Here is a 23,957-nt window from a genome sequence, read left to right as displayed (position 1 = left end):
ATTTATTGATGAACTTATAACCTGAATTTTTAGTTTTATATAAAAAGGATTCAATTGCCGTAATTATTAGTTGAATGTCTTTCCTGGTGTTATGTCCTATTTATTCAATTGTTAGGGAATGCAATACGTAAGTAAGCTTACCATTTTCTTACCTGGGAAGTAAAAACAGATAAAAATTTTTCCTAGAAACAAAGGTTTTTATTGCTATAATATTGCTAGAGTATCTAATCTTGTTCACTCGAATGACATTTAAAGAGTTGTTTTCGCTAATATGGCTATATTATATGGCTATATTATGGCTATATTATATGGCTATACTATGGCTATAATAATATGCCTATATTGTAATATTACTTAAAGCTATTGCGATTAAGTTTTATTTTACTTACCTGCAACTTTGAAAAATCGTGATTATTTTTAGCCTCAAAGATACCTGGTCAATCTTTATAACCCCTCCCTCTCCATTTGCAATTTTAGCCCTCTCTGAACTAATCAAAGTAGTCATAAATCCCCATTTCCTTAACTTTATTTGTTTGATTTCTTATCCCCCAGTTCTCATATTTTGTGTGTGATTCATTTTTGGCGGAATTCCTCCTCCCAAGAGTAGATTGAAAAATGGTGAAAATTAAGAAATGCTTCAGTAGCCAGCATTTCTAGATCTGTTCAAACCTTCAGAAGGATCTTGGGAAAAAATCACCCTTGAACGATAGCCCCCCTCCCTATAAACACCAGTCACACAAGAAACAAGAATTAAAACTAATCAAAACTAAAAAAGTCCTTCAAGCAACAAATTTTCCAGAGTGTGTCTGGAAGAGGGACGAAGGAAGATCGTAAAGTATATTATAATTTCGCATGCTTTTGGCTATGTTTGTGAAGAGGGGAAGGGGGGAGGAACTGAAATATCTCTCCTTTTTCATGGATAGGTGGAAGAAATAAGGTAATACATAATTTATCTATGAAGCTCTTTCATAATATATTCAAATATTCAAGATACAGCTATTGTATCTTGCATATGCACCTCAGCATGCACCTGCATGACATGCACCTCGTGTATTGACATGCACCTCAGCATGTCAAAATATTTCTCATTAGACTAATAAGCATATTAGCTGTTGATATGAACGTAAAAATTATTTAGAAACAATTCAAGATTAGTGGATCAGTGGCAATGTTATAGCGTTGCCTTTATTACGGGCTATGAAGCTCAAAAGCAGTTCAAAGGCAGTTCATAGGGGAACAGCACTCGTAAAGACTTTGGAGAAGACTCATTCGATTTAAAATCTGAAGTTCTAGTGCCCTATTAAGTGTCAAAAGTTATCGGGTGGCAACTATCATCCCCACCACCCTTTTTCCCTCAGATACTTCCGATAAAAATTTTGAGATAGTTGTTTTTCTTAAAATAGTTCAAAGATAAGACAAAAAAAAATCCGTGGTCGACAAAACCCCCCAGAACGGGGCCAGATGTTGAAGGTTATCACCCGGGGATAATTTTTATTATAGGAGGATTGGTCGTTTAAACTTCGTAGGGAGCTCATTCAATTGAAAATCGGAATTTCTAGTTCCCTTTTAAGAATTAAAAGTGATTGTAAGACACATAGTGCCCTTCAATCCCCAACACCATCTTTTCCCAAAGTGCATCGGATCAAGAGTAACTTCACAAGGGTGTCTTTTCATTGGAAATTGAAAATTCTAATTTACTTTTTAAGAGTAAAAAATTATTGGAGGTTAACTAAAAACCCCAAGTCATCTTTGCATATAATCTAATTTTTTAGATACCCACTTTGTTCAATTTAGACAAAATATCTTCTAAATTTTTTTTTTAGGTTAACAGAAGCCCCTAGAACCCGGTGGTAGAAGTGGTCACATAAACTTTGGAGGGGGGTCATTTGATCGGAAATTGGAATTTGATTGGAATTTATAATCCCCTTTTATGGATCACAAGGGATTGGAGGATACCTAAAATTCCCTCACAGGGCCCCCATTTCTTTTCCAAAATGAATTCAATCAAAATTTTAGAAAGCCTTGTTTTTGGAAATAGTTCATATGTCATATAACAATGCCATTAGGGTGGATACAACTTCCCATAGCCCGGGGGAAAGGGTTGTAAGTTATGCCCCAAAGGCATATAAGGTCTTATGGAGGGGAATGGTCGTATAGACTTTGGATGAGGTTCATTTGACAGGAAATTAAAAGTTGTAGTTCCCCATTTTAAAAGTAGTGATCAGAGGGCAACAGATTTCCTAGCCCTCTTTTCCCCAATTGTATTCGATCAGAATATGAAATAGTCATTGTAATTAAATTAGTCCAAAGACTACACAACAATGTCTTCAAAGTTTACACAACCCTCAGAGTCCTGGGGCAAGGGTTGTAAGCTATTACGGTCCCACAAACTTTGGAGGAAGCTTATTTAGTTGAAAATTGAAAGCTATAGCTTCTTTTTAAGCGTCTGAAGTGATAAGAAGAGAACTAGCCTGTCGGATTAAATTTTTAGATAGGTATTTTATTCAAAGAAGTCCGAATGTAAAATAACTATTGCTCTGGGTTTTAACCCCCCACGTCCATCCTTTCTTGAAAGGGCTATAAATTATGATAGTTACCCATCATTAACATATGAGAATTTTATGTAAGGCATGGTGGTTTAAGCTTCAGAGAAGGCCTATTTGATTGGTAATCCAAATTTTCTTTTGCCGTTTTTAAGAGGCGAAAGTGGTGAAAGGGAAACGAGCCCTCCCCCAATAAGAATTTTGTCCCCCAAATTTGTCAGATATCAATTTTGGAATAGCCGTTTTGTTCAAAATAATCCAAAATTAAAATATCTATAAGGGTGGAATAATGTCTGACAGTCCCCGGGGCAAGGTTTATAGCTTGTGAAAGTTGTCTATTGTTAGCATATAAGGTTGTGGTAAAAGTAAGTGGATTAATTTTGTAAGGGGTCCGGATTTTTCCGATTTCAATCGGAAAATGAAACTTCAAGTTCATTTTTTAAAAGTCAAAAGTAATCAAAGGGCAACATGCCCCCTCCCTTTCTCCAAAATTATCCATATACATTCTAAGATATCCACTTTGTCCAAAATAGTTCAAAAGCCACATAATCATGCTTTGAGGATTGAAACCCCCTTCCAGCCCCTGGGGAAAAGGCTACGAGTTATGCAAGTTACTGTTACTTTGATATTTCGATTTACATATTTACATGGAAACTTTAATTTACGAGGCATGGGCTTTAAGCTATGCAAATTGCTTATTTTTACTTTGATACTTTCTTTGCTTTGATACTTTGTTACTTTGATGTTATTACTTTGATACTTTGTTTGTTTACTTTTGTTTGTTTGTTTGTTTGTTTTATTTTGTTTTATTTGTTTGTTTACTTTTGTTTTGTTTTTTAACTTTGTTTCGATGCTTCGATGTCGAAAAAATTGCATTTCTAATAAAGAATTTTGAAAAACTTGAAACTTTGGCTATAAAAAACGAATAAAAAGTGTTTAAAATTAATTCCGAAGAATAAATTTTACAAAGAAAAGTAAACACCATATTCAAACAAAAAGACGACCGCTTCAAAATAAAAGATCTTTTAGTTTTAAAGCATTAAAAAAGGACAAAAATAAAAGAAATAATGAAAGCAAAAAAAAAAGATACAACAAGTATTCTACTAATACAAATGAATAATTAAAACAAATAAAACCTAAATTGAATATGCAAATCAAACTCAAAACCAGGAAAAATCACTATAAACAAGAGTTTGGCTACTGTCCCCTTCTCTAACTGTAAAACTATAAAGCCTACTCCGTCACTGATGATTTACTGAAGACTATATGTTTTTTGAATAGTTTTAAAAAGAACTAATTTGATCGAACTAAATGTTTGATATTCAATGATGTTAATCGCTGAAACTACTACTACTATTACGCTGAAATCACTGAAAATCTAAAGATTTTATTTTACTCTAATTTTCATTTTATTTTCATTCTTGTACTAAGTACAAAAGAAGACATTTGTAATATATTTCGCTGTAGTAAAGTGCCAAATACGCAATAGGCTTTCGCCTTTTATAGTTAAGGAAATCTATAGTTAAAAATCTATTTTTGATGAAAAGGCTTTCTTATGGATTTCTGCAACTTTTTGTAGTAGCGGGTACCAATTTAAAAAAAAAAAAAAAAAAAAATATGGGCAAAAACTAATTAATAAGATTGAACTAAAACATATGGCAGCAAAAAGTTTAAGAAGGCTTATCTCTCCTTTGAAAGGATGGTTTGGGAATCAAATTCTTATTTCTTCTGTTTTTACGGACGGAAGCGTTGTCAAATTCCTTGAGTTATTTTCACGGGTGGGGGCAAAGTTTTTTATTCATTTTTTTACATCTTATTATTCTAATTCTGATAGTTTTTGAAGAACACTGGGAAATTCGCCCCCCCCCCTTTATGGAAAATTCCTTCCCCTTACGGAACATTTATCTGTATAAGGTTCTATTCATATAAAATATCCCCTCGCCAGGGAAATTTCCTCCAGACAATTCAATTCTAGCTGAAAGTTTCACCTAGGAATTTTGTTGCAGATGGATTTGGGTGAAACATTTTTCTTAGTGCACTTTCATTTGGGAAAGACCTTAATTTCTTATTGCTTCAAAAAATCATGATGATAAACCTTCTGTCAGGGAATAAACCAAATGTCAGGGAAGTCATCCTGTGTCCTAAGTATCATGTGCCCCAAATATCTCTAACTTCAACATTGAACCTCGTCGGCTTAAGGTTTGTTGATGAGAACCTGATCCTGGTATTGGGATACTCTACCAGCCCAGCAAATCTCAAGTATTCTTAAATTCAAGTAACCTCTTCTTTACAGCTGTAGAGAGGCTTCAGGATTCGTATCCATAAAATTTGCATCCATAATCTGTCTTGTTAATTTATTTTTATTTATATTTTATTAATTAAACTTTGCTTCTTTCTTAATTTACACATTTAAAAAAAATTCCAGTAAATAAAAGTAAAGTACATTAACAAAACTTGAGCGAGCAGCAATAGAGTTGAACGATAACTGAATATTAAATCAATTAAATTTTTTTAGTACGTTAAAATAATAGATTTTGTGCCTCTACTCCATCTATGGTAGATTACTGTTTTAAGTTTTGTAGATTAAACAAAACAAAAAATTTGTTATACTGTAACTGTTTATGAATCAAAATGTGCTAATTTTACCCAGAGATATGCCAAAAGGACTCAACGATAAATGTGCCTGTTCCCTCTGTTGGGATGCTGAAAAGGAATCAAGGACCCTCCCCTTACCGTGAATTCTTAAGTTACAAAGAATGGAATTTAGAATTTATTAATTTGTGAATCTGTTTCATTTTAACAAAAGAAATTCTCCTAAATTTATAAATTTGCAAAGAAATCTACGCCAGGTTATTTGATGGTCTCAGCTTGTGTAGCTGCTGCGGCTAAAACGTATATATATATATATATATATATATATATATATATATATATATATATATATATATATATATATATATATATATATATATTTGGTTTTTGGCTCAACAAATACTTAAAGTAAGTCAAAACTGTGTAAATTTAATTGAAAGCTTCAGAACAAAATCTTTGAGGCCCCCCCTCCCCCCTTACACCAGACTGAAATAATGGGTACTCTACTGTTCAATATATTAGAGCCCTCAGTGTCCTACTAGTAAGACTATCTGTGTATCTTGAAACGTTATTATAAAATTTTGGTAATAAAGAGCCAAGTAATAACAATTGTTTTCACAAGAAAAAAAAGAGAGAGGTTAAAATTTGAAAGTGGTTACAAATTATTTCGTAAACGAAAGAGACTTGTCATTTCTGAGCTCTGCGCTCTTTACGCAAAATATGTTGAGTATTGTGTAGCGCAACATATGTGTAACCGATTGCCTTTTAAATCTTTTGGACTGATTAATTATAGTGTATGCACAATATTAGTTTTACTCCAATCAAATCGCCCTTGTGCTTGAGCAGTGGTTCTTAGATTGTTAAAGACAAAAAAGTTGAACCTTGGCGTAAAGGGCAGGGAATAAGCAAGCAAATTTTGGCATAAACCTTTTAAGGGTAAAATTTGTTTTTATTTGCCATTTTAGGCAAAAAGAAATAACAAGTAATGATGTTCATTAATGATAACTGAGTTCAGCAGCACACCACATGAAAAAAATAACAACTAATTTCTTGGCCGACATCCAGTTTCTGGACGAGTAAATACACTACTTCGAACAAAGCCTAGTACTTCAGCTTGAATGTCTCATTATCTTTGGCTATAATATCTATAACACTCCATCAAAGTGAAACCATATTTTTTTTAGGCTTCCTCTTCCTACGTAGACTATAATCCGTCAACCCCCCTCCGTAAAAGCCGGTGCACAATTATACTAGTGATTCATCTTAGTTATATAAAGCTTTAAAATAAATGTCTTTTAACCTTTTATTTTTCTATGGCTATGTACATGATTTCTAAGCATTATAGGGCATGAATGGATTGGTGCGCTGGACTTGGGATCACTTATCCGATAGGGTGAGGCCTCGAATCCTAGTGTCCCCAACCATTTGGTTTGGGACGACGGTCAGTGGTGTGACTCTGTAAGCTCAGCCAGAGTCGATCCAGCTCTAAATGGGTAGCTGGAGAAATCTCGGGAAGGTAAACAGGAAGGGTGTGCAAAAGCACAGGATGGTTCACCCCAGCTCCTCATTGCTCTTCCTGGCTTAAGGGCCAAGAAACGGAGATCAGCACCGCCGGTAGGGACTGTAAAGTTCAATGCCATATTCTTTACCTTTACTATGTGCATCGCAGGAAAAAAAGCTCCACTACAAGGCACTAATGCCTCTAAAATTGGCATTTTGGCTCAATATACTATTTTTCGATAATTTAATTCGACTGACAATCTCAGAATTTCAAGTCGATGGCTCTTTGGCCTTTTCTGAGGCAAAATTATTGTTTTGAACCATTACATGGCAAAAAAGATGCCACTTGGAGGGGGCAAAATACTCTTTGCTACATATGAAGGGCACTAGGATGTTCAACATCTGTTCAAATTAGATAAAAAATAGGATATATATATATATATATATATATATATATATATATATATATATATATATATATATATATATATATATATATATATATAGTTTAATGGAAGAGCATGAAGCTTTATGCAATATGATTAGTATATCAATCATGCACGTTTAAAATGCATAAGTTTCAATAAGTGTAATCATACCCATCAAAGGTTAAGAGCCTGGGAAAATTTGCCTTATTTTGAAAAAAAGGGGAAAACATCCGTCTAAAAGTCGTGGAATGATGAAAATAACACCATCAGATTCAGCGTATCAGATAGCCATATGTAGAAGTTTTAAGTGCCTATCTGAAAAAATGTGAAATTTTGTATTTTCTGCCGGAAGAAAGATCACGGATACGTCTTTATTTATTGTTGTTTGTTTCGGTTTTTTTCCCAAGAGTGATCGTATCAATCCAGTGGTCTTAGAATATCGTGAGAGGGCTCATTTAACGGAAAAAAGTTTTGGCGCCCTTTTTAAATGATCAAAAATATTGGAGGGTAACTAGGCCCCTTACCAACCCCCTTCTTCTCAAAATTGTCTGATAAAAAGTTTGAGACATCCATTTTGTTCAGCATTGTTGAAAGGTTGAATACATATGCCTTTGGGGATATCATTATCCTCTGCAGACCCTGGGGATTAAGTTCCTTAATTAAATAAGAAAAACAAGTTTTTAAACTGAAAGTAAGGAGCGATATTAAAACTTAAAACAAACGGAAATTATTCCGTATAAGAAAGGGGCTGTTAATTCCTCAACGCCGAACTCTTTACGCTAAAGTTTTAAACTTTCTTTCAACTCTAGTTTTTAAAACAGAAAAAATAACTTTAGCGTAAAGAGTGGGGTGTTGAGTGGGGAACAGCCCCTTTCATATACGGATTAATTTCTGTTTGTTTTAAGTTTCAATGTTGCTCCTTAGTTTCAGTTAAAAAACTTGTTTTTCTTATTTAATTTCTGGACGTTTTGAATTAATACATGTTTTGATTTTGGCTCTCCGAACAAGAATAATTAAAACGAAATTTGTAAATTATATTTTTTTTTGGCTAAATGGCTTTCTCATAGTTTTGATCGGACGATTTAAAAAAAATCGGGGGGGGGAGGCACAGTTGCCCTACAATTTTTTTGGTTACTTAAAAAGGCAACTAGAACTTCTAATTTTGTACGAAGGTTTTTATTTGAAAAAAATTATAAATAAGTTACAAATTAACTTACTTAACAAACTTCTATATCGTATGTTTTTATTACGTATATGAGGGGGTTCGCCCCCTCGTCAATATTTTGCTCTTTACACTAAAGCTTAAATTTTATCACAATTCCTTAAGAAGGACCCTGAATCACAAAGGCCTTAGAATAAATAGTTGAAATTAATAAAAAAACACTTTAGCATAAAGAGCGAGGCATTAAGAAGAGGTGAACCATATATGCGTAATGCGTAATAATTTCTGTTCGTTTTAAGTTTAATGCTGCTCCTTACTTTCAGTTGTAAAAAAATCTTTTTCATATTTATTTTTTTATTGTTTTTCTTTAATAATGCTAGAGAATCCTGCTCTTCCTTCATGGAAATTCTCTTCCCTCATCAAAAATTTCTCCATGGAAAGATCCCCTAACGTAACCTTTCCCCTTAACCCCTCCTTCCTTCAACCAAAAAATCCACCTGAAAATATGTGTACACTTCCCAATAAGCTTTACTATATGTAAACACTGGTCAAAATATATAACTTAAAGCCCCCCTCCCATGGGAACTGTGTACGAGTAATTTGTCCCCAAACACATAGTTATTAGGCTTTTCGACTATGCTGAATAAAATAGATATCTCGGAATTTTTATCCGGTGACTTTTGGAAAAATTGAGCGTGGGACTTTTTTATCCCCTTTTTTAATCAGTATAAAATGGATATCTCAGAATATTTATCCGGTAAATTCGGGAAAAAATTAGCCTAGGTGCCCTCCAATTATTCTGGTCACTTATAAAGGGCACTGGAACTTTTAATTTCGGTTAGAACGACCCCTCTTGCGGCATGCTAGGACCACTGGTACGGTCACGCTGGGGGGGGGGGGGAACAAAAACACAAATTAACACGCATCCGTGATCTGTCTTGTGGCAAAAAATACTATATTCCACATTTTTGTAGATAGTAGCTTGAAACCTCTGCGGCAGGGTTCTCTGATACACTGAATCTGATGGTGTGATTTTTCTTAAGATTTAATGACCTTAAAGGGGTTTCCTCCCCTATTTTCTAAAATAAGGCAATTTTTTTCAGGCTCGTAACTTTTGATGGAAAAGACTAAACTTTATGAAACATATATATTTTAAATCAGCATTAGAATACGATTCTTATCTTATAGTTATTGTAACTATAGGTATCAAAATTCCATTTTTTAGAGTTTCGGTTACTATTGAGCTGGGTCGCTCCTAACTACAGCTTGTTACCACGAATTGTTTGATGAGGAGGTCTCTCCTTCACAACACCTCACTCTTTACGCTAAAAGTTTGAGCTGTTTCCAAATCCTTTAAGAACGAATCCCGAAAACATTATATTCTTTTAATCAGAGCAATAAGAATTTTTTTTAAGTACTTAAATACTTTAGCGTAAAGAGGGAGGTTTTTTGGAGGTATAAGCCTTTCACAAGCGTAATAACTTCTTTTCGTTTTAAGTTTTAATGTTGCTCCTTACTTTTAGTTGAAAAATTTGTTGTTTAATCTAATAATTATAGAGACGATACGCTAGGGTTGGTGATAGTAAATAGCCATAAAGTAACAATTTATTTTTATTATTTTCCCCCAGGTCAATGGCGTAATTTTGTCAAAATCCTGCGGGGGGGGGGGGAAGCTGAAGCCAATTTTCCCATATCAAGTGAAAATGGTAATAAAAACTGAAAAATGAGCCATTTGGTTCCATAAAGGTACTATATAATAGTATAAAAGTACTATAAGCATACTTTATAGTAATATAAAGGTAAATATATACTAAAGAAAACTAATCTGTTTCTGTTGATGCTTGAATTATCCAGGCTTATCTCAATTCTGACAAGGTTTTTTTGAAAAAACATAGATTTCAGCTTGGGGGTAAACGCGGGTCTGGGGGAGGGGGGTAAACTGAGGTTTGGGATGGGAAGTTATCCCCCCTGCCCTATAGCAAATTAAGCCCATACACCAGATCCAATTTAAAGGGTAATTGTTGGTCGTAGAGATTTTAAAGAGGACTCATCTGATCGAAAAGTGAAACTTTTAGTGCTCTTTTAAAGGTCTAAAGTGATAAGAAGGCAATCAGCCGTCTTCCTTCCCCGCTCTTATGGGTGTACTTCCCCAAAACACATCCTATCAAAATTTTGAGAAAGCTATTTGTTGAAAATAGTCTTAAGTCCAAATAAGTTGCCTTTAGGAATATGATGCCACCCCCTCCCCCTAGTCCCTTGGACAAGAGTTGTAAGTTATACAAGTTGCCAATTGTATAAACATAAAACTTGTTATCGGCTAAGGGCGGTATACTTGATTTTGGATCTTAAAAAAGCCTTGGGTATGAAGGTAAAGCTGATGGAAAGAGGGGTGTTGAACAAAAATCAAAACACAATATGAGCCTGTTAGTTGTCGAAAGGGGTTATCAGTACTATATTAGAAGTGGCTTTGGATATCAAGCTGAAAGTTCAATGACATGTTGAAACGAAAGCTGAAAAGTGTTCAGATGAATTTCGAAATATCAATTTTTTTCAAAATAGTCAAAGGTCTAATAGCCATGCCTCTTGAGATACCTTGCCCCCCACAGCCTTGGCTAACGGGCTGTAGACTAAACAACTTGTCCATTGCTTATTTACCAAAATTGTTATTGGGAAACGGGGAAATGTTTGATCCTGGTTGTGTCCGAAAACTCTAAAGGTACTAAGGTAAAACTTCGGGGAATGACGAGGGCAAACTTGAACTAAATCAAAGTACATTATATGCATCCATGTTATCATAATGGCGCATCTCTGGCATATCAGGGGCGGTCAAGTACATTAATAAGAAACTTTCAATGCTTCTATTACTACTATTGCGACCTCTTGAGAATGCTACCACTCACGACTGCTGTTGCAACTTTGCTGGACTGCAGCTACGGCTACTTGCGACTAATTTTCACTGGCGACTTCGATTACGACTTCTTCCACATTTGACCATTTGTGACTCTGATTGCAACAACTTGCGTCTGCGACTAATTGTGGCTGTGACAACTTACGACCGCAACTAAAACTTAAACTACTTCTGACTGTTACCACTTGCACCTGCGATTATGATTACTGGTTGTTGTGACCTCTTGTCATTACGACTACTAATGAAGTGACTGCTTGCAACTTTGAATACTAGTGACACTAACTACTTGTGACTGTGACAAGGCCCACATGTGATAGTAACTGTGACAATTTTTGGCGATGAATAATTGCTGATGTGACAACTGGTGACTGCAACTACTTATGACTGCATAGATTTGAGAGCTTGGCAATTTCCGACCGCTAATAAGACCACTTGTCACTGCGACTACGATGACTTGCAACTCTGACTCACCACTATTTATGACTACCGATTGGATAATTTGCGACCGTGACTGCTAGAACTTGGGAGTTCAGCAATAAATACTGCAACTACTCCTACTACTGTGATTACATACGATACTGCAATAGCTACTTTTACTTCTACCACCACACCTAAGCTATATGGCATGGTGTATCCAGGTTGTTCAAAGGGCTAGTCTGCAATATCTAGTGAATTACAAAGGTTTTTAAGCGGGGAATTTGAGAGAATTTACAGATAGAAGATGAACTAAATCAAAAGCACACTCTTATGTGCTTCCAGGTGCTCCAAAGGAAGCATCTCACTAACTATTTTGAATTCTATTATAAACATCCAGAGAATGCTGAGGTGGATATTGCACCAAACTGAAAGACACTAAGTGCATCCAGGTTGTCTAAAGGGCGTATCTGGCCGTACCTCAATTGATCTTGGGGATGCCTATGGACAATTAGCTGAAGCTTTCAGGGAATGATAAGGGGGGTGATTTATTAAATCAAAAGACATAAATGCATCTAGGTGATCAAGATGGTATATTTTCATTATTTCCAGAATATCTGAGGAAGGATATTAAGTTGGAAAGTTCAGAGAATGTTGAGGGGGCTGTTTAGCTTAAAGACACTATGTGCATCCTTTTTTTTTTAAAGTACGTATCTGCAATATCTCATGAACTACTAATGGTACTTAGCTGAAACCCCAGGGAATATTGAGGGGGATGTTTAACAAAATCAAAATATGCTACGGGCATCGAGGTTGTTAAAATGCCATTTGGAATGAGTAAGTAGCAGTTAAGGGTATGAATTTGAAACTTTCAGAGAATGTTGAGAGAAGTGTTAAATTTGATCAAAAGACACAATGTTTATTCTGTTTGTCAAATAGGCGCGTCTACAATATCTCTGGAATAGTTAGTGGTATTTAGTTAGAACTTACAGGAAATAATGTATGGGATATTGAAATAAATAAAAAGACACTTTTGCATCCATGCTTTCAAAAGGACGTATGTCAAGTATCTCAAAAATTGCGATATAAAGTTTAATCTCTTAGGGAGTGTTAAGTGAGACTTCTAACAAAATGAAAAGACATGATGTTCTTTCTGGTCACCAAAATGATATTTTGTTCACACCCCGCAAACGCTCATGTCAAAGTGACAGATAAAAGAAAGTAAGGAGTCAAAAATAAAGAGATCTAAGTGAAGTCCCAGATATTTATATACTTTTTTTCTTCTATTCTATTTTTATTCACTTGTATTACACTGAAAAATCTTCCAGGAGGAACCTTTTGAATATGTTATCAATAAATTACTGTTGAATCAAAATCTTAATTCAAAAATTCTCCAAAATTTGATTTAAAATTCATGCAATAGCTATGCTGAACATAATCAAAGTCAACTTAAGACCACATTACACAACTTTTATATTTCTTTATTAACATGTAAAACATCGAAAATCCTCCCAGGAGGAATCTTTTGAGTATGTTATAAATAAATTGCTGTTGAATCCAAATCTTAATTCAAAAGTTTTCCAAAATTTGATATAAAATTTACGCAACAACTATGCTGAACACATTCAAAGCCAACTTGAAACCACATTACACAACTTGATATTTTAAATTGGAATCGAATGATTTAAATCTTAAGCCAAAAACTGTATATTTTAATAGTAGCCGAAAGCCTGATGGTAGTAACTTTGTTTTTTTTATAAGTTTGACTTGAGTTTTCAATTTAATATTTACCCGTTTTGGGATTATTTATTCATCTATGTCAGTATACGTCGTTTTTAAGTTTGAATGATTTTTTTTTTATAATTACTGTTTTTTATTTTAACTATTTTCTGATTGTAATGTCTGGCTATGTCAGTTTAGTATGGCTCTTGAGTTTCTGTAAAAAACTTCTTTTTGAAATTTTTTAAAAGTAATACAGCAACTAATAATAAAACATTCAAAGTAAACTATAACTCAATTTGTAGGGGTAGATCACCATTCTTTATCTAAATGATGATCAATTTCACCAGACTAGCCTCAAATATACAAAAATATTCTCCCCTATGGCCTCATGATCGTCCTCAGTAACTTTATTGACCGGTCATGTTCTCTATTTGGAGTGATGTTAAGAAACTATACGGCTTAAAAATAATTGCATAAGATAAAAAAAGGTCCAATCCTCTTCTATTTTTAGGTTTTACTGTTTATTTTGGCCATTGCCACGGTATCGTCAAGGGGAGTAGCTTCCGATGAAGCGGTTGTACTTCAAAGTAAGAAAACCAAGGTTGTCCAACGTCGATCATTGAATAATTACTCTTCAAATGATGGTCGTCCATTTTCTGGTCCTGGCCATATTTTGAGACAAGAAGCTTCTGAAATTGATTCTTCATTTGAAAATGACCTGAATGCTGAAGAACATAAACAAAGAAGATATTGGCGCCATTCACCTTATGGGTATCGCCGAAGTTATCCTTCTTACAGAAATCGTCTTTATTATCCTTCTTATGGATATCGCCGTTATTATCCTTCGTATGGATATCGCCGTTATTATCCTTCATACGGATATCGTCGATATTATCCTTCTAGTCAATATAATCTTAATTACCCTTCATACACGAGTAGTTACAGCTCTTCATCATATGGAGGATATGGACAAGCGGGAGCAACGGTTGGATACAACCTAAATTACTCTCCATACACGGGTAGTTACAGCTCTTCATCTTATGGAGGAAGTGAGCAAGTGGGAGGAACGGTTGGAAGTAGTGATTGGAGTTGTGGTGGCTGCTGGGGAGGTGGGGGGAGTAGTGGAGGTTGGGGAGGTGTAGGTGGAGATTGGGGTGGAAATGGGGGAGATTGGGGGTCTAGTGATGGTGGAGGAGGTGGAGGAGATGGGGGAGGGAGTGATGGGGGTGGAGACGGAGGAAGCGAAGGATAGTAATCGACGATAGGATCCAGGAATTCGGGAGGATTGAATAAAAAAGTGTAACACCAAAGGGCAATTCTAGGAAACACTGTTTTTTGTTAATTTATTTTAAATTATACTTCTTAATATGTGATTTATATTTATTGTTGCATCTTTGTTTAGTTACGCGATTTAATTTTACAAATTTTTCTCAAAATCAGACTTTTAAGTAAAGAGTAGTGGTAAAGCCTATATAAAAAAAATAAAGTCATTTAGCCTATCAGGTCAAGCTTTAAACAAGCTTGCTTCATTATATAAAATTATAATACAGAACACTACATATATGCATATATATATATATATATATATATATATATATATATATATATATATATATATATATATATATATATATATATATATATATATATATATATATATATGTAAAAAAAATTCAATGTGAGAAGTGTAGAATCAGTATAATATCTGGTACATTTGATGATGCCAACTATCGAGAAAAATTGGTTGAACTGGTCTTTTAATCTCCAACAGTGAAAGCAACACCACATATCAATTTAAACACGAATTTCCTCTTGGCATAATTTGAAATAATCCGAGATTCAAAATAAAAAGGCCTGTGAAAATAATAAATGTACAGGGAAAACAGCTAAAAGTCTGAGAGATTTGTTACTCAGTTTATTCTAGGTCCCGTCCTTTAAGACAATTATATGAAGAAGAAACGGCAATGTCAATTGAAGATGAGATTGAAGACTAGAAAGACAGGCTTCGGTAAAGGGATCATAACTGTCTCACCAGTTTTATGCTGAGGGAACTGCCACTCCTTAAAAGTTCCCACAGGGGATCTTCCCCATGGGATACCCTCCCCTCTCCTGAAAGACCAAAACCTCCTTAGGGTTGATACGGGCAATTTCAAATTCCTTCCCAAACTTTTCCAATACAACCCGACATTCAATATCTCCCTACTTTTCCAAAGCCCTTTGTAATTCATTGCGTTCTATTTTCCAATCATCTGATGTTTTCCAAATGGGTCCAGGGCCTCTTTCTTTCTCCTAAGCTTGTTTTGTAATCCTCCGAAAACCTTATTTTCCAAATCGCAGGCTGAAGTTATAAATCAAACTTCTTTTTTATGTCTATTATTTCTTCCTTACTGTCTTCACATATCTTTGTTCCTCGAAATAAGACCTCTTCAACTTGTAATAGAATCATAATGACCTTTTTCTTAGATTTCATTGATTTGCCATAGTTTTGTTTTATTCCCGGTCGGTCACAGACAGCTTCAATCACCCTAGGCTCTTTTTTGGTCCCTGCATTTCAAAATTCTCCCATTTTTTTCCTCTATTGAATTCTAAATTTGCAAATTTTGACTTTTTTGCATTTCTTTTATCTTTCTCACTTTTCTCAACTTTTCCAATCACGCAAAATAAGTCATCATAGGAACTGAATAGGATAATGGGCCAAAAGTTTCAGGACATGTCGAGGGAGGTGTTCATTTAACAAAAAATACTATGAGGATACTACTACTGCTGCTATTTCTATTACTACACGACAATTACTAAAACTATTGCTATTCTTACTACTATTGTCATTACTACTACTACTACTACTACTACTACTACTACTACTACTACTACTACTACTACTACTACTACTACTACTACTACTACTACTACTACTACTACTACTATTATGACTATTACTCCTACTATTTCTATTACTACTACTACTATTACTTTTAATTTTACTGTTAATACAACTACTAATACTACAAATACTACTAATACTACCACTACTACTCCTACTACTGCAACTACTAGTTCTACTACTACTACTACTACTACTACTACTACTACTAATACTACTACTAGTACTACTACTTTTACTACAGCAACTACTACTACTGCTACTGCAATTATTACTAAAATGTTCCCACTACTGCTACTACTAAGGCTAAAGTTGTAAGGGTGAAATTTCCACCTTATTGTATGAGAGATTTAAAACTAAATAGAAATGCACTAAGTGCGTGCAAATTTTTGAAAGGTATTTCAGTAATATATCAGGAACGGCTTAGGGTATTAAGATGAATCTTTCAGGGCATCTTGAGGAAGACGTGGACATAACCGAGAGACACTATGTGCAGAATACTATTGTTACTACTACTGCTACTCACTAGTGTTACTAGTGCTCTACTCCTGCAACTGCTACTGCTACAGGTACTGCTGCCACTACTAGTACCACTAATACTACTACTACTGCTGCTATTACTATTATTCCTACCATAATTATAATGCCCCACTAAATTCCTCTTATCCCAGCATCAGCTTCTGCAACTCTCAATGCAAAAGTAAGTCTTTGACTCGATCAGTTGAAGTTGCTTGATAATTCTATCGCTCCTGAGGCTGCTCTGAGACGCCCCACCGACCCTTATGCCGCTAGACTCACCCCTACGAAACCATTATTTGCTGTTATCCTTAGAAACCCACCGCCCGGACCCACTGATTCGCTGTCACGTAAGGATAAGCTCGACTCATTTGCTGGCCATGAGGGTATTGTCTCGGTAAGACCTAACCCTAATGGAAAACACTGGTTCATGGTCATTCGTGGTAAAATTTCTGCAATATTCTCTGGCCATATCAGCCATGTCCAACTTGGCAAATACTAGTGCTAAAGTCATAGTTCGAAAGTCGCTTGGTATAGTGATAAATATTCCCAGTGGTGATACTTCTGTTAATATTGATGCAGAATTTCACAACTTGTTAAGGCTCTCAAATCGGATCTTCACAATTTTGTTCGACAAAAATGGTTAATAGGTTTTCCGTGTTCAACCTAGCTAAACTTTGAAGCGTTTTTATCTAATGGATTTCAAGTGTTTTGGACACGGGTTCAAAATTGTATCGGGCTCTGAGAAGAAATTCGCCTGTGTTGAACACGGCAGTCAAAATGATAATCTGTACAACCCGTTTCGAACTTGGTAGTGGATGTGGATGTCCTGAAAACGAGGCTCCAGTTTTGAAACGTGGATGTGTTGAAAAGCTGAAGGAAATTGATATATATTCTCTAGAACAATTCACGAATTTCTTTGCCATCTACCTGGGAACAAAGAAGTTCCAATTCCCAAATTGGAAATAAAAGAGGCCATGATAAAGGATTCGAAGGAAATTAGAACGTTGAGGGAGCGTCGAGGGAGCTATCTGGGAGCAAAGAAGAAACAAGTATCACGCCATTAGAATTAAAAGAGGCCATGATAGAAGATTTAAAGGAAATTAGAACACCAAAGGAGATTGTTATGAAGAGAGATTCGAATGCATTAGGTAATAGTATAGTGAGTTGTAAATAGTGACGGTAGTAGTGTTCCTGAAACCCCGAAAATGGACATAAGTGTAGTTTTTTTTTCTCCAGTCGGTTTAAAACTCTCAGGATAAACATATTGTATCAAGGAAACAATAATGAGAATAGCAAACTTTGGGAGAAAATTTAGTCATAACGATTCTTATCTGGAAAAGTCAAATTGTTTGCTTTAAACCGCTTGAAAATTTCATGGAATTCAGAGAGGGATAATAGAATTTTGATTCAGACATAAATTATAAAGTAATTCTGGTGTTATAAATTATGATACTTCGTGAATTCATAACAGAACCTTATTCTTATAAGTATCCCTAATAAGGATTTATTTTAACGATAAATATGTTCCAAGAAAATCAGTTTTTTCTTAATAAAACGGTGGATTAATATCAGTGGTTAATCAAAAGAGTATACAATATGTAAAATAAGGGCCATTCGGGTTAAAGTTTAAGAGTAAGAATTTTCAAAGGATATTTTTTACTCGTCTTTAGTCTGATTTGGTTGGAACTCTGACTTGTATTTTGTTGAACTACCAAGGAAACAACAAAGTGCATTGAAAGCCAGGGCTAAGACCTAGTTTTTTAAATTTAGAGAATAGTTAGCTAAGGATTATTTTTAGAATCTTTTTTGTGGATGTTTGATACTTCTAAGTTCATCATAGGGCATAGTTTATGCTCTGAGTCTATTCATAAAAGAATCATACACCCAATTCAATTGCTTGCCAAGGAAACTAAAATCAACTCCTTTAGATTCATACTAGAATTTCTCCCCCCCCCCCTACCAAATCGAGTTCACTCCTTTTCAATTGACGCCAGCCATACTATCTGGTGGGATTGGTGTGCTGGATTTAGGATCCTTTGTCCAAGAGAGCGAGAGTTCGAGTCCTAGTGCACCCAAATATTTGGTTTGGGACAGGGGTCAGTAGCGGGACTCAGTAAGCTTAGCTAGAGTAGACCCAGCTCTAAATGGTACCTGGAGAAATCTAGGGAAGATAAATAAAAAGGAATTGTGAAAGCACGGGATGGTTGTCCCCAGACCCCCTTGCACCTCCTTGCTGAAGGCCCAAGAATCAAGGATCAGTGCCACCGGTAGGGACTGTAAAGTCCAATTTTGTAATGATTTACCTTTACCTTTTAACTTTTCAAAACGGATTTTTAGCATTCGCTCAGAATAAAAAACAAAAAGAAGCAACAAGAATAAAACAATCAACAAAAACATACCTCAAATACCACGCTTGTAGATGCTCCTTGCCCTATCAGTACTGTCCTTAAATCCTGTCTAACTTGTTAGGATGTATGAAACCAAGAAAGGAAAGGATATAATAAATGAAAAAAAAATCAAATGGGTGAGAAAACGACGGTCAGCCAGTAGCAAAATATGAAGATGAAAATCAAGGAATTACGACATGAAAATCAAACATTACGACAAGGACCTCCACCAAGTCGTCCTCAGTGCTCCAAAAAAAAAAAAAAAAAAAAAAAATCTAACCTTTCGAACTGAATTGTGGAAGAGGAGTATTTTTTTCTCCTCTAGCACAATTCATGATACACGATGCACGATCCAGTTTTTTTTTTGTAGCATTATGAGTTTATTCATCCAGTTTTAGAATCCGGTTTTTAAACCCCGCAGTGATAACAATTTTTCAATTAGTTTATTCGTTTATTTAAAAAAAATTATAACACACTCTAAACTAACTACACCCTAAGAGAGCACTGCCCGTAACAGGTGACAGTATTCATTCAATCAACAATAAAAAAATATAAGGTAAGAAAAGAAAAGAAGAAGAAGGAAAAAGAAAAACAAACGTAAATTAATAAAGCAAAACGTAGAGAACTATCGGTAAAAGAAATTAGGATCTAATTTAATATTTTCCAATAAGAAACTTTTAATTTTACTTTTGAACTCTGGTAGGCTATTAGCATTTCTCAAAGTATTTGGCAAATAATTCCATATTTTCGGTCCAGTAGATTTAATTGAAAAACCATTTGACGTGAGACGTCTCGTTTCTGTAACTAGTTGCGATCCATGTTGGTGAATTTCATCATTTCTTCGAAAAGCCGACATAAATGACTCAGGCGTGGTATTTGTGCTTACTTTATATAAAGTTTCGGCTATCTTTTTTTTCTCGAAGTCGAGCCACATTTAATATCTTAAGTTTTATTAAGAACGCCTTCACACTCTGACGAGGCTCAAGCTTGCAAATTGCACGTATAGCTTCATTCTGAAGAATTTGAACTTGCTTTCATTCTGACTTCTAATTTGAAGCCCAAATGCTTATTCCATATAAAAGATATGAGTGGAATAGACTAAAATATAGGATCAGTAATATTTTATGGGTAAAAATAAATTTCAGTCTATGGAGAATACCAATAGCTCTTGACAGCTTCATACAAAGAAATTTATTGCGGATTGCCCAATCCAGCTTTTCATCAATTATTATACCTAAATATTTAATGTGGTAGAACTCGTTCCGCGGTCTGCCGTATTTATCTTGCTGTCGTAAACTGGGCCATTTCCATGTTTCAAAATGATATACTTTGTCTTTTCTGTATTAAGGGAAAGCAACCGCTCTTCAAAAAATTCAGTTGCTGCTTAGAGGCAAACTTCAGCTTTTCTAATTAGTTGCACACGGTTTTTATGTGTTAGAAATAGTACTGTGTCGTCCAAAAAATTTATTATATATGCAAAGGGGATATGAGCCGAAAGTTCATTTGGATAAATTAAAAAATAATGGTCCAAGAACTGATACCTGGGGAACTCCAGGAATCAGTACTGTGTCGTCCACAAAATTTATTATATATGCAAAGGGGATATCAGCTAAAAGTTCATTTTGCAGTTATAATTGCCACTGTTCTGTGTTGAAAGAGCCAAAGCATAAGCATTTGCCCAGAAAACCATGAACGACACGGGGACTTCTCATTTCTGTTAACAACCGCAAAACTCTTTATAAAAGATATTTAAATGATCCGTCTGAAGAAAATTTTCACCGGTTTAAAGAATATAGAAATAAGTTGAACCAGTTAAAAAGAAATGCAAAGGAAATATATTTTCAAAATGTTTTAAAAATGCGAATGGGAAACCTAGGGAAACTTGGCAAATAATCAATTCGGTCTTCGATCCAAATAAATTGGAAAAAAATAGAACTAGTTTGTGAAAAGGAATCAATAAAATCACCGGAAGAAATTTCAAGTCTTCTTGGTTCATTTTTTGTACATATGGGACAAAAAATAAAAGATAAACTGTTGAATGCCAAAACAAAAAGAAAACTAATGACAAAGGTAACACCTCCAAACCTAAAGAAACAAGAGACAATGGCGGAAATGCAAAAATTTACATTTGTTACATGTGATAAAGCAAAAAAGGCATTTGTGAAATTAAAGGGACAAGGTCAACGGGCCTAGATGAACTTTCTTTGCAATTAATAAGAAAAATACTACCAGCAATCATTGAGTCTCCTACGGTCTTTATAAACAGAAGCCTTGAATAAGTTATTTTCCCTACTAAACTAAAGGAATCCAGACTAATCCTACTTTTTGAAGGAGGAGACCCAACAGTAATTGATAACTATCGACCAATCAGCTTGCTTCCAATTTTTTCGAAAATATATGAAAAGCTTGCTGCAAAAAGACCGTATGAATACTTTGAAGCTAATAAAATTCCTTCTGGTAAGTAATATGGAATTTGGAAAAACAGATTCACTGAACACGCAATTACAGATCTTATAATGGATATAAAAGCTGCGCAAGAATATGGTTTGTATTCTCTGGCGATTTTTCTAGATTTAACAAAAGCTTTTGATTGCGTTGATTTTGACATCCTTCTTGAAACATTAGAAGGATATGGGGTAAAAATGACGGTTCTTGAATGGATTCGGTCATATTTAACAAATAAATGTTGTAAAATGCTTGCTAATGGTATCTTATCAGATTCATTCGATGTAACTTGTGGGGTACCCCAGGGCTCAGTTCTTGGACCATTACTTTTTTTAATTTATGTGAAATAAATTTAAAAGAACTATTATGGATAACGGTTTTTGGCATACGGGACGTTTAAATCATTTCTTTTATTTATTTCTTTTGTTAATTACTGGTCAAGAGAATAATCACAGGTCGGAAGAGCAAAGAGTTCATATGGCAAAAGCTCTAGCAAAATTCTAAGAATAAAAAGATTGATTTAAAAAAAAAATCAGAGACTTAATGCCGGTCGGGTTTTAAAATAAAAGCTCTGAAACACGAAGTCATTCTAAATATAAAAATTCATTAAGATCGATCTCCCACTCGTAAGTTAAAAATATCTCATTTTCACTTATTTTTCCTCTCCCTTCAGCCCCCCCCAGATGACTGAATCAGGAAAAACAAGTTTATCAGGTCAATTTGTGCAGGTCCCTGACACGCCTACCAATTTTCATCGTCCTAGCACGCCCAGAAGCACCGAACTCGCAAAGGCACTGGACCCCCCTACCTCGCCCAAAAATAGCAAATCCAGTCCAGTTACGTAAATCACATATCTACGACATTTTCTTATTCTACAAACCACTTTTCACCCCGATTTCTCCATTCTGAGCGTTTTCCAGGATCTCCGGTTTCCCCTTCAATTCCCCCCCTATGTCACCAGTTCTGGTCGGGATTACAAATAACAGCTCTGAGACATGATTTCCTCCTAAATATCAAATTCTATTAAGATCCGATAACCCGTTCTTAAGTAAAAATACCTCAATTTTTCTAATCTTTCAGAATTAACCCCCGCCCTCCTCAACTACTCCAAAGAGAGCAGATTCAGTCCTTTTATATCAACCACGTATCTAGGAGTTTTGCTAATTCTTACCAACTAGTTTCATCCCGACCTCTCCACTCTAAGCGTTTTCAAAGATTTCCCATTTCTCCTCGAACTCTCCCAATATCATCGGATACGGTCAGGATTTAAAATAAGAGCTCTAAGACACGAGGTCCTTCTTAATATCAAAATGTATTAAGATCCGATCACCTCTTCGTAAGTTAAATATACCCCATTTTTTCAATTTTTCCTCTCCGTCCAGCCCCCCATATAGTCGAATCGGGAAGACGACTGTTATCAACGCATTTGTGTAGGTACTTGACAGGCCTAGTACTTTTCATCGTCCTAGCCCGTCCAAAAGCTTCGAGCTCGTCAAAGCACTGAACCCCCCCCCCAAATCCCGAAAGAGAGCAAATCCATTCTAATTATGTCAATTGCGTATCTAGAGCTTGTGCTTATGCTTACCATCAAGTTTCATCCTGATCTCCCCACTCTAAGCGTTTCCCAAGATTTCTGGTTTCCAAAATTTCTGTTTCTCCCTTCCTACCCCTTTGTCCCTTGATCCAATTCGAATTGAAAATGAAGCAACCAAGACAAAAAATCTTTCTATATATCAAGTTCGATTGAGATTCGATTACCCATTCGTAAGATAATGATACAAATTTCACATTTTCCAAGATTTTGGTTTCCCCCTCCAACTCTCCCATTGTCATCGGATCTGGTCGGGATTTAAAATAAAAGCTCTAAAGCAAGAGATCCTTCTAAATATCAAATTCATTAAGATTTGATTACCCGTTTGTAGTTATAAATGCCTCGTTTTTTCTAATTTTTAGGAATTGACCCTTCCTCCAATTCCCCCCCCCCCCCCCCAAAAAAAAAAGACCCCGTTACGAGAGCAGATATCTGAGTTGCGAGGACCTTTTAAATGTGAAATTTCATTAAGATCCAATCACTGCTTCGTAAGTTAAAAATAGCTAATTTTTTTCAAATTTTCAGAATAAATCGTTCCCCCAACTCCCTCAAAGAGAGCAGATCCATGCTTGTTATTTTAATCCCGTATCTTGGACTTGTGCTTATTTTTCCCACCAAGTATCATCCTGATCCCTCCACTCCAAGCGTTTTCCAAGATTTTAAGTTCCCCTCCAACTCCCCCCAATGTCATCGGATACAGTCAAGAATTAAAAAAAGAGCTCTGAGACATGATGTCCTTCTAAATATTAAATTTCATTAAGATCTGATCACCCGCTCGTAAGTTAAAATACCTCATTTTTCTAATTTTTTCCGAATTAATCGTCCCCCACTCTCCCCCCCCAGATGGTCAAACCGGGGGACAACA

The 23,957-nt window shown here is 35.2% G+C and overlaps 2 protein-coding genes across 2 annotated transcripts in view; both read left to right on the top strand.

The window, feature by feature from the left end:
• LOC136039533 (WD repeat domain phosphoinositide-interacting protein 3-like) overlaps window positions 1-23,957 on the top strand; it is a 475,762-nt gene that overhangs the window by 341,241 nt on the left and 110,564 nt on the right. The window lies entirely within an intron of this gene.
• On the top strand, window positions 9-14,521 carry LOC136039626 (RNA-binding protein FUS-like). The gene is made up of 2 exons (XM_065723523.1): window positions 9-127; window positions 13,781-14,521. The coding sequence occupies exons 1-2, from the start codon at window positions 119-121 to the stop codon at window positions 14,519-14,521; spliced, it is 750 nt and encodes a 249-aa protein (XP_065579595.1). The 5' UTR covers window positions 9-118.

Source organism: Artemia franciscana, chromosome 19 (assembly GCF_032884065.1).
Source record: "Artemia franciscana chromosome 19, ASM3288406v1, whole genome shotgun sequence".
NCBI classification, from domain to species: Eukaryota; Metazoa; Arthropoda; class Branchiopoda; order Anostraca; family Artemiidae; genus Artemia; species Artemia franciscana.
This window is presented reverse-complemented; position numbering and strand designations above follow the sequence as displayed.